Here is an 11,885-nt window from a genome sequence, read left to right as displayed (position 1 = left end):
CATCCTTAACAATCCCTGATAATCCTCCGAGGCGTCTGAAAAGAAGATGGCCACGGGACCTTCTAATTTAAATTAATGTTTGAAGTAAGATCGACCTTCCCAAGATTTTCAAGTGTATATGAAACTTACTACATATTTACCTATTGTATAATTTTGTACAGTTGTAAATTACATCAAATAAAACTTTTAAAAAAATATATTGATTTGAAAACTGACGTCATCGAATTGATAATAAAAGGATAAAAGAAATATTAATGATTTTTATATTTCGTAAAATTTGTTCTGTACAAACATGAATATTGATATTTTATTGTTGGCTCTTCAATGGAAGAAAAGCACCTCCCCCCCTCCAAAAAAAAACATTTTATTGTTAATTAGAATAAAATTGAAGCCCCATATTGCCGAAAGGTAGGTCACGAAACAAGGAATTTTTTTATTACGGATATATTAATTCATATATAACCTCTCCACTGACGATCTAAAGTTTTAATTTAGATCAAAAACGGCAAAAGGACGTCATAGCAAGAATCAATAAGGAGCGACTGTACCAGATTTAATTAAAATTCGTCTTTGAACTTAACTGATGACATTTCGAAATAGAATGGTTATTTTACGATATAGAATTTTCAAATGATAAAAAAAATGGTGTGTGTTAACCAATCCATGACTAATTGCTTGCCGTGTGTGCAATGCATTTCCAAGCCAAAAATGCCGACTACACACCGGGTATGCAATATCTTAAATTGCAATTATCAGTCAGTATGGAAAAAGGGGCCGTAAAACAAAAATGATCCTAGAAATATGTAAAAATAAAATTTGGTTTCAATATATTACAATTGTTTCAAGAGTTATCATTTTGTACAACGAAACAAAGGGTCGTCCTTCAAGGAAAATTGATTATCTTGTACTGCTTCTTAAATATTTATGTTTATTTAGCTTTATATTCTTTTATTTTTATTTATTTTATTATCTTATCATACTATGTATGTGTAATTTATATATGTCCGATTACGGATTGATAAGTATGCTGTGTGAGATAGCATCCTGATATATTTGGGCAGCATAGATGAATAAAGTATTTCTCCTAATAATTCTCCTAAGCGTCTGAAAAGAAGATGGCCTCGAGATCTTCTCTTCTAGAAATGTTATTGGAGTTCTATCAATGGGTGGATTCTCCACATGATTGTATTATGTCACTATCTCACCTACAGCAAATTTACTTGTTGTATATATGTTATACAGTTGTAAATAACAATAAATAAATGATAATTTTTTTTTAAACGTTCGTATATATGTTCGAATTAATTATATAATTTACCTACGTGGGTGTACACAGAATATACATTGTTTATTGTATACAATGGGGCCATTAAAGATTATGCTAGGAACATAGAAGTCCGCAGTCAGTCGCAGTAAGTAAGTGTTTGAGACAAGTCCCCCCAGACAGTTAGTACCAGACAGTGTAAGTTTTAGTTGCCCAGCACTCTGTGGGACATAGTGGCACAATTAACCACAATGTTTACCCGTCGAAGACTAAACGGACCTCACTCGATTGCGCCCTACGAAGTCAGAGATCATGAGTTTAAAGTGCAGTAAATATTTTTTTTTTATTAATTTAGTAATGTTTATTTTTTTTATTCACGCAACAGCCTTTCAGACCTCTCAAAACTCATTACTTTTTGCTTCTCTCTTGTTTTTGTTTTTCTTTTTCTTCCATTTTCACCTCATTATCTCTGGGCGCCTTTGTTTTCTTTCTTCAGACCATGCAATCCCCTTTTTCAAATTTTTCTTTCCTGCAAGAATCTTGATTTCCTTCAGTCTTTTCCTATATCCTCTCCGTTCAGACTGTCCTTGTCCGTAATTTCTAGTCTTTCCGTTTCTTCCTTCACCTGTCTGATGTATTCTGAGCTTTAGTATCCTCGGATCTTTTGGAATATTTCTTTGTTTGATCTTTCCGGGATCATTCTTACCGTATGTCCGTGGAATTTCAATCTCCTGATCTTTATTTCTGTCATTGTTGAGTCTTAGCCTGTATCCTTCTCGTGTCTTTTTGGGGCCGTATATTTTTCCTAGGATTCTTCGTTCTATTCTCAGTAGATCTTCCAGACTGGATAGGCATGTGGTTTCCGTAATGTTTAATTATGTTTTATCAGTTAATTTTTTTTTGTACATAGTATCTTATAAGTAAATATATAAATATTTTCTTTTGAATTTTGTTTTGTCCTTTATATTCAAGAAATTTGTATACTTTTTTTGTTGTATAATGAGGAAATATATCGTTTTCATTCAATATGTTGCCATTTGGATTTTTTTTTTTAGCACAACTATTTAGTCTTTCAATAAAATAATATATATTGGAACTTGTTTTTATTTATTAAATACTGGTTGTAGGTTTTAGCAAGTTCATTTTGAACCTACACTACCACCACAGAATGGATATTGTTAATTTGATGTAATGAAGAAAAGAAAATATAAAAAGTTCAATAGAGGAACAATGGTGTGTAAAAATAATAAATGAATAAAATTTAATAAATGATTATAACTGTATCAGGTTAAAAATATTTATATACATATACTTGCTGGTGCTTTTATTAGATATTTACACAATTATTTGGGAGGCTATTGGACTTGTGCTCTAGAAGCATGTGTTAGAAAGGTGTTTCTTATTACAGTCGCGTTATCCCGAAGTTGTTCCACTAACTTGCAAGTTCAAGTTAGAGCTTGGAATTGCAGCTGACATGCTGTTTGCAGCAGAGCTGGCCAAAGTGGACACCTTACTGGAAGCCTCATTGAAGTAGCTCACAGCATTGTCCACCAAGTTACCCACAGTGTCGACTCCACTGCTGGCCATTTTGAACCCCGTGTCGACTCCTACATTGGCCATGTCAACTCCCATGTTGATACCGCTGGACGCTAATCCGGTTCCAGCGTTGCTCAAGCCACTCACAAGCTCAAGCTTCCCATTCTCCAGAGCACTTCCCATGCTGATACCAGTTTGTCCCATCGCGTTGCCAACGTCTAGTCCCGCTTTTACCATTCCACCTCCCATGCTAGCAATGCCGCTCATTCCAGGAACAATTGCAACTATATTAGTTCCAATATCTATAAACAAAAACAATGCATTCCCATAAAGTAATTAAAATCTTTGATAAAAAACTGGAAAAAAAAATTCAAGAGAGTAAAACACTTTACTAAAAATGTTGTGCTGCCTAGTTTCATTGGGCTGCCTCATACACAGCATACTTATAACTAGTGGAGCACAATTATTTATAATCATATTAATAAAAATAGTCACAGCATGTTTAATTTAGGTATTCCCCGGAGTAGAAGTTGAGGATATTACCCAAACTAATTTTTATATGCTGGTGTGGCTGGTTTAAGTAAGGAAGTGGATAGTATAAATATAAACATAAATGATAGCTATGATAAACTAAATAAAATTCATCTATTTTGGACGATTAATGACACTAGATTATAGTTTGCCAAAAATTATTACCATTTGTGTTAGCTTTAATTTCGATAGATTACAATTACTTGCTGTTGATTTACAGTGAGGACTTGCTCATCTTTAAACTGAGACAGCTATCATTAATGTAACGACTTCCTATAAATACAACGCCGTTTTTATATAATAATTAATTAGGAAATATAATGTAATATTTATATTTTGCTTAAAGTTTTATGATAAATTGAATAAAAACCTCACCAACTCCTTGCTTCATCGCATCCACTCCTCCTTGAAGAGCAGAAGATTTCAATCCTGTGACAGTATTGACCACAGTCTTGCCGGCACTTGTGAATCCTTGGACTCCATTGTTGACTGTTTTCGTAGCGGTTTGCGCTGTTGTGTTGAACACTCCAATCGCTGATTTCGCTGAACCGCTCAAGCTGTTGAGGGCATTCTGAAAGCCAAGTGTGAAGGAGGGTCTTCTGGTTGTTGATTGTCCGAATACAGAGACAACCAGAACACAAGCGAGGACAACTTTCAGATACATCATCTCGTCTATGGTTTGTAGATTTCGGGAGGACCCTTTTATATATCTCATAACTAGCCTGTCTGGTGAATGAGCACGCACTGAGTACGTTGAACTGAAGAATAATAATTTTTAGAAGATAAACAATATTTATAATACAGTACCAAATTTGCTTATTCATTTAGTTCTTTGGATTGTGCAGAGAAATTAGCAGATATGAATTACAATTTACTTCAATTATCAAGAATCAGAACAATGTGTCTGTTTTGTTTTGGGCATTATATGAATTAATCATATAAATATTTAATAAAGTATAGCAAATAAATAATTACGAAAAATAAGGAAAATGCTACAATAAAACATAATAATTTTAATATCTTGGAAGTATTCTATTTCAATTTTAAAAAATAGAAATTGGTATTTCACACTTTGAAAAAAATCTTACCACAATGGTAAACTCGCAGATCACTAGACCGTCATTAAGCAGCACAACTCTTCACTAACCATCCACTAACTGGCGCACTAAAAACCTCAACGCTAAAAGTTTTGGAAACATTAAAATAAAAATTATTGCTTTTTCAATTTATTTATTGCTATTTATAACTGTATTTACATAAAAAAACACATTAAGTAAATCTGGTGTTAGATAAAAATAAAGTGATAAGGCACGCGGAGAAAATACTCATTGGTAGCAATCATAATTCAACACTAGAAGGTCTTGTTCTTTTCAGGGGCCCCGGAGGATTTTCAGGAATTGAAGAAGTAGCAAGATTAGGAAATAGAGGGTTTTGATTGTTAGGGAATTTATAATGGAAGGATTAAGGTTACTTTTGGAATATTAAGGTCTTTATGGATCATTTTATTTGTGACAAAGTAAGGAGCATTGAGGATTTTAAGAAGGATTTTGGATGCGAGGGGAATTCGAAGGTGGAGCCCCAAAGCACCACTCTGTATGTCCAGAAAGGCCTTATTATAGTCATGTAGATTAGTATTATATAATGAATTGGAAGTTTAAACCGTTTGTCAAGTAAGTGCTGTTATAAACGAAATCGATGTGCAGTTTTCTGTCTTTTTAGTCTTGTGTGAGGATTCTAGGTTAGTCGTTTTTGCAAATGTATTCCAAGGTTACACTTTTTAAAAGGAAAGTTTTCCAATTTATCAAGAAATTCAAAAATTTAGAAAAAAAATCTAATGTATTAAGGGCGCTGCGGAAAAAATCCTGTTATTTAGAGAGCCACAAACCAAAAAAGATTGGTTAAATGGTTAAATGAATCAGGAAGGTCGTCAAAGAACACTGCTTGACGAAACGCGTCCGCTTATAAATTCAATCAATCAGCTGATATCACTCAGTCAGCTGACATTGCAATCAGTCGGGCCCCTGTTTCATAATACAGTACAAACTAATACTATCAGTCTTGTAGATTTATTTTAATACAATTACACTGACTTGTACAATAATAACTTGTACTTTAGTACCTTTTAACTTCTGTAATATCGCTAATAGACATCCCTATTATGAAAAAAATAAGTAGTAGGGTCAATACTAAGTAGTTTGTGTACTTGTTTTTATGAACCAATACTATTAGCTTTCATTATGAAACAGGGCTGTGGCTACAAAGTACATTTGTATCTACATTATCTGTTAGATTTAATACTTCAAATAATTTTTATTGTAATGATTGGATAAGTTTGTCGGGGAGTGCGGTCAGCAATGAGCAACATAAATAAACAAAACCATATTTATTTATTTTATGCTGACATCTCGACCTAAGTTTCAGGCTTCATCAGGGCTATAGAACAAAAGAGATAACAACAACATTTAGAGTAACATACAATTGAAAAGGAATAGTATACAAACAAATTTAGAATTATACAAAATAATTTTTATTAATCATAATTTTTGATCTTTGGGTTCTATAATTTTACAAATCATAGGTTTTATGTTTTTTAATCTGTAACTTGACTTCTATTTTTATCATTGGTATTTCATATCAACTGTTGTGTCATAACAGTCTTTCTTGACAGTTACGTTTCTAGAGAATCCTTTGTCTGTCCGTCGCCCACTCTGGTGAGGCTTTCTAAAAATAAAAAAATAAAAAAACAATCAGTTTTAGGCCTACTTTATACGCTGTAACGTGAGTCTCCTTTCTCGTTCTAATATTTCTTACATTACTCTTTTCCCATTCTCCATATTCTACCTTTTTCCTATTTTACTGTCCTATTGTTCAATTTGTAGATTCAATACTTGTTTTTTTTTTTTCGTTTTTTTTAGACACTACTTTCATATCTTATATTATACATATCTTCTTACCTACATGATATTATATATCATCTTTCACTGTTTTCAATCTACTACCATCTAATTCCACGATTATCAATCAATTTTTTTTTACTATTCAATTATCAGTTATAAATTTTTTATCATTTATGATTCAATTCAATATTTTGTATAATTCCAAATTTGTTTGTATACTATTCTTTTTCAATTTTATGTTTCCCTAAATGTTGTTGTTATCTCTTATGTTCTATAGCCCTGATGAACACCTGAAGCCCAGGTCGAAACGTCGGCATAAAATAAATAAATATTGTATTGGTTAGTTATGTTGTTCTTTGCTGACCGCACACCCCGACAAAGTTCTCCAATCATTTATATACGGTCAACTATCTACACCTCAATTTTTATTTTATTTTTTGGTTCTGTATTTTTTTTTCTAAAAATACTTTTATTTTAATGAACTAAAATAATTTTAATAAACCGTTGCTAATGAGTGGTGAGTGTCACGCCGTTTTCCAATTTCAGGCGTTTTTTTAAATATTGCTTGATTTAACTATCTTAAAGTCTCTTCTTCCCGTTTTACGCAAATATTTCAAAAGTGATATAGGGCCGTCGCTTCCCCGGGATCTTATTTGGGCGGGTCTGACCGGGAAGGATCGCCTTTTTTTTTGCGATTATGATTTCCTCTTCTGAGATTGTGACATGTCGTACATCGGCCAACCTACTCGTTACATAATTGTCTGGTTTGTACTTCAGATAAGTAAGGCTGCAACGGAGGGCGGAAGTGGAGGGTTTCACACCCTTTTTCAAATTTCAGGCGCTTTTAAATGGACATAAAATAAGACATTTTATTATTAATGATTATATAAAATCAAATGTATTTTAATATTTCATTTGAACACACATGTTTTCTGTGCCAATTTTTCTTTGACAACTATGTATGCTGCATTATCATAACTTCATTCATTTTCTATAATTATTCTAATTTCACCACTGTAATATTTATATTGGAAGAAGATAGTTGATCGTATGAATTATATTAGATATGAGATTAGATAGTTTTGCCAGTTTAGTCTTCTATATATTATAAAAAATCTGTCCCCACTCATGAAGCATATCCTCTCCCTACCTGCTCTTCCCGTTTTTCTGCTCAGTTGACAGTAGAACTTCATTCTTACCAGGTTATTAGGACTATTGTTCATTTTTATGAAATTTCTTTATATCTTCCTTTAGTATATTACTATAGCTCACCTATACCACATCTACTCCACTTATCTGTTGAATCTTTAGATCTACCTCTCCACTATATTTAAAACTACTTTTAATGAGTGGTCTCCTATAATTTATTTGTCTAGACCTATATTGAGAACTTATATCATACTAGGTTATATTTATTAACGACTTGTCTCCAGTCTACCGACATGTATATTTCCTCATATTGATATTATTAATGTTTTATTTTTTTTATTCTTTTTTATATACTTTATAAACCTAATAATTAGTTTATTTAGCCCTGACGAAGCCCTCCACAGTGGCGCGAAACGTTGGATAACAATAAATAGTTTTTTGTTACTATTTTCATACCTTTATTGACCGCCACCCAGACTATCTTCCTCCAATGTAATATTTATATATTTTTTATTTAGGTTATGATGTAGTTTCATATTAGATTATGATATTTTGACCTTTATGCAAATACGTTCTTCCCTTTGGTTTAGAAAATAAATATAATTACAATATTTTATTGTTTTCACTATTTTTTTTTAAATACTTTTTATTTATTGATAGATATTACAATCTGCCACACAGTAGTGAGCAATAGATAATAGTGATGAATGATCTCATACAAACCAAAATAAAATAAAATAAATAAATGAATGAAAAAAAAAACTCTTTTAAAATATATACAAACAGAAGAATAAACATAATCATAACAACATAATAGTAAAATAATATAGTGTGTAGTTACATTTACACTATAATATACAATATTTACACAATCGACCTGAGGATCCCTGAGCTCACTCTATCTCCCACGTGTAAGGGGTAGAGCAGAGCTCAAAAGATCCCAGCGCATCCCTCTCGCCGCATCACTGGTATTGAGTCAGTGGAGGCTGAGCAAGTGCGCTAAAGCCACAAACTTAAATGCAGCAACCGACATATCTTTATGTTTTCTATGTGTTTCGAAAAGTAAATCCTAAATTACGTGGGACCTACGACAACCACACAACTAGATTTATAACAATAGAAAACGAGCAAGGGGGTGTTTTTTTTTTCTTAACGAGTACACTAATTTTAATGGAAATATCGACGTCCGTTTGACAATTGGGGATTAATATCTCGTACAGTCGGGAAATTACTGAAAACAAGCGATGCCCGTTCTGTTTGATCACCTGTCAATGTGTTATGGTTCGAATAAATTGCTTCCTTAAATCCAATATTAATTATTTTTTTGGTTTGTTGTATTTATTATATAATATATTACTAGAGATAATAGTACGGGAGCCCAATTAAGAAATTTCTTTTTTTATAATTTCATGTGTTTCCGACAATAAAAGAATAAGAAGTAATTTGTCTCCATAAAGCCACCGGGATAATAATATTTCATTGAATTTATTAATTAAAAAAATTATTAATTTTTAGTTAGATAATAATTAAATTTTTATTCATACTACAAAAATGATACTGAAAATCTCCTCCTTACAAACTATCTGAACATAGATTAGTTTCATCTACTACACAATTTTTCAAATTTAATCACTGCATGAAAAAATAAATTCAAATAAAAGTAATTTTTAAAACAAGAGTAAATTTGCCAGAGGTTTAAGTCCAAATTACAGATGGCACTAAATTGTTTCATAAATTATGATCTATATGCAGACGACTTGATTTCTCAAATTCCATTCTTAAACTACAAGATAAATTGCCAATCCATTACAAAAGACTGATCTACATGACTATTATAAGGCCTATCTGGACATACGGAGTTGAGCTTTGGGGCTCCACTAAACCATCAAATTCCCCCAGAATCCAATCCTTACAGTCCAAAATCCTTCGTAAAATCCTTAATGCTCCTTACTTTGTCACAAATCAAGTCATCCATCAGGACCTCAATGTTCCATATGTTGGCAATTTGGCCAGAACCAGATACCGTTCCTTCCATAAGAAATTTCTCAACCTCCGAAATCCACTTGTTTCTAACCTGTCTTCTCCTTTATTACCTAATAATCCTCCTAGGCGTCTGAAAAGAAGATGGCCTCGAGTTCTTCTCCTCTAGAAATGTTATTGGATCAGTGGATAGATTCTCCACAGGTTTGTATTATGTCACTATGTCACCTACAGCAAATTTACTTGTTGTATATATGTGTATACAGTTGTAAATAACAATAAATAAATTATTAAAAACTTAAAAAAAACTACAAGAAGACATCAATAGTATAAGCACTTAGGCAGCAGACTTAAAAATTTACATTAAATGTCGAAAAGACTAAAGTTATCATATAATATAACGGACCTCCGTCACTCCTTAAATCTTTCCCAGTACTCCCTAACCTTATTTATTAAGGTTATTTTTCCCCACTTTGAGTTCAAGGCAACCACAGGCAACCATAGCCTGGTATATGGTGAACTCTTGAGTAATCTCGTATCTAAACTTAAGCGTCTTTTGAATTACGATGTACGATATATTTTCGGGATTACCAGAGACACATAATGCAGTACTACGCCGAGCTGAGGTGGCTCTATCCATCTTTTCCATACCAGTATTTCCTAGCTTCCATTCTATTCCAATTAATTAGTACTCAACGCCCCCCCCCTATATTCTAGAAAACCTGAAATTCAAATTCTCAGTACAATCCCGTACTACCAGGTCGCGTTTATCTGACATCTACCCTCCACCTCACCGAACTGCTGAGTTTAATAAATCATTTTTTACCCAATTTGCCTTTCACTGGAACTCCATTCCCTCTAGCATATATTATGTATCAACTCTTCCCTCGTTTAAAACCTTTATAATTAACTACCTTTTACTTCAACAATCTCATTAAATAATAGTACAGATAATTTGTAATTACCTTTTTGGTTTAGTTTTTTATGTATTTAGTCAGTTTGTTTTCAATTTTTTTCTCCATATCTCAAATTATTTATATACAATTTTAATATAAGTTTTAATTAAGTGCGGCCACACTGTTTTTGGCCAATATATGCTATTGTAAAATTAAAATTACCCTATAATTTAATTAATTTAATTATTATAAGCATAAAAAACTAGCTTTTTTTATTTTTTATATTTACCTCCTTTTTTTTAATGATTAGCTTTTTTTTGACAGATGCTGTAGGTGGAGGTTATTCTTTTCAAGTAACTAATCTATTCTATCCATGGTGGGGTTTTCAAGTGGGGCCGACACGAAAAAAATTATATCCCAAGGCCGGATTTTAATTGGCACAGCTGCAATCGGCCTATAAACGGTCATTCTGAGCATTACTTATGCATATATTTTATTTTGTTATTTTCTTTTATGCATAAAGACTGAAACACTGGTGCTATATGATATCAAAAAGTAAAATGATTCTCACTTTCATGTTCAACGTCAAAGTGAAAAAAAAAAGATAATCAGATAGTGTTCCCAAAGGGGTGTTGTGAATGAGATATCGTACCTGACAGATTGGATCATAAACACCCAACGCCAGCAAAATATTACAGTATCAGAAAAAGCTATTAAGGGCTCTTTTGTCTTTGGTAGCTGTCAGCCTCGATATCTTTCGCCGTAAATCTTTCTACAATTTTTCGTCCAAGCAATTCTTTCAGGACTTTCGACCACTGGCAGCTACAATACACTACACAGCTCCTGAGTTATAGCAAGTATATCCTTTATTTCACTAACCAATTACTAATAATTATTCGCTAAACCTTCATAATACTAATATTATGAAAGTTTAGCGAACCTGAAGGTTCGATTCCGAAACTATCAGTATTGGTCTACATAAATCTGTCAAGTGACACCCGTTCAAACTAAAATATATAAGCTCATTCTGGATGCAATTCTCACGCTTACGCTTTGGTCTACCCTCCGGATGTTTATCAGGTTCAAATTTTGTAAACAATTTATCGTTCCGTTCGTTACAAGCCCTACAACCTTACACTCCTATCACTCACAGCAATGCTAAAACCTCAGTTATATTTACTGGGTACATTTCTCAGTAGCTCAGGAATTACCACAGCAACCTCGGAACTGCTGCGGCGCCAGTTGGAATTCCACCTGAAGAGGCAAATTTTTATTTCGTGATGGTACCCACCCAAAAGGGCTCCTTCACCCCTAGGTTTGACTCACGGCTTCAGTAACAGACATACTAAACATCTGCCACAGCTGGATTCGAATCTGAATTCTTAGAGCTAATAACACAGCACCTTACTCACTGAGCCGCTCTAAAATAGTGTTGTAAATTCTAACATTTAACTTTCTGGAAAGGAGCTAAGATTTATTACCTTTAATCTCTTCATTACAGCTAATTTCAAAACTAATAAAAATGTTGAATATATATAATAAACATATTATGGTTACTATAGTCTCTAATTAATAAAAGATATCCTCATAATATGAAATCAAAAATATAAAAATAAATTAATAATATAATTT

General features: G+C 32.6%; 2 protein-coding genes across 2 annotated transcripts in view; both read right to left on the bottom strand.

Annotated features, from left to right (window-relative positions):
• Positions 1–11,885, bottom strand: part of RYa-R (RYamide receptor) — a 707,678-nt gene that overhangs the window by 108,276 nt on the left and 587,517 nt on the right. The window lies entirely within an intron of this gene.
• LOC106679144 (protein rtoA) lies at positions 2,572–4,021 on the bottom strand. Its single transcript, XM_014418125.2, has 2 exons — positions 3,707–4,021; positions 2,572–3,102 (listed from the first exon to the last, which is right to left on the bottom strand). The coding sequence occupies exons 1-2, from the start codon at positions 3,996–3,998 to the stop codon at positions 2,678–2,680; spliced, it is 717 nt and encodes a 238-aa protein (XP_014273611.1). The 5' UTR covers positions 3,999–4,021; the 3' UTR covers positions 2,572–2,677.

Source organism: Halyomorpha halys, unplaced genomic scaffold (assembly GCF_000696795.3).
Source record: "Halyomorpha halys isolate HHAL.00 unplaced genomic scaffold, Hhal_1.1 Scaffold12.1, whole genome shotgun sequence".
Classification (NCBI taxonomy): Eukaryota; Metazoa; Arthropoda; class Insecta; order Hemiptera; family Pentatomidae; genus Halyomorpha; species Halyomorpha halys.
The sequence above is the reverse complement of the archived record's forward strand: the minus strand, read 5'-3'. Positions and strand labels throughout refer to the sequence as shown.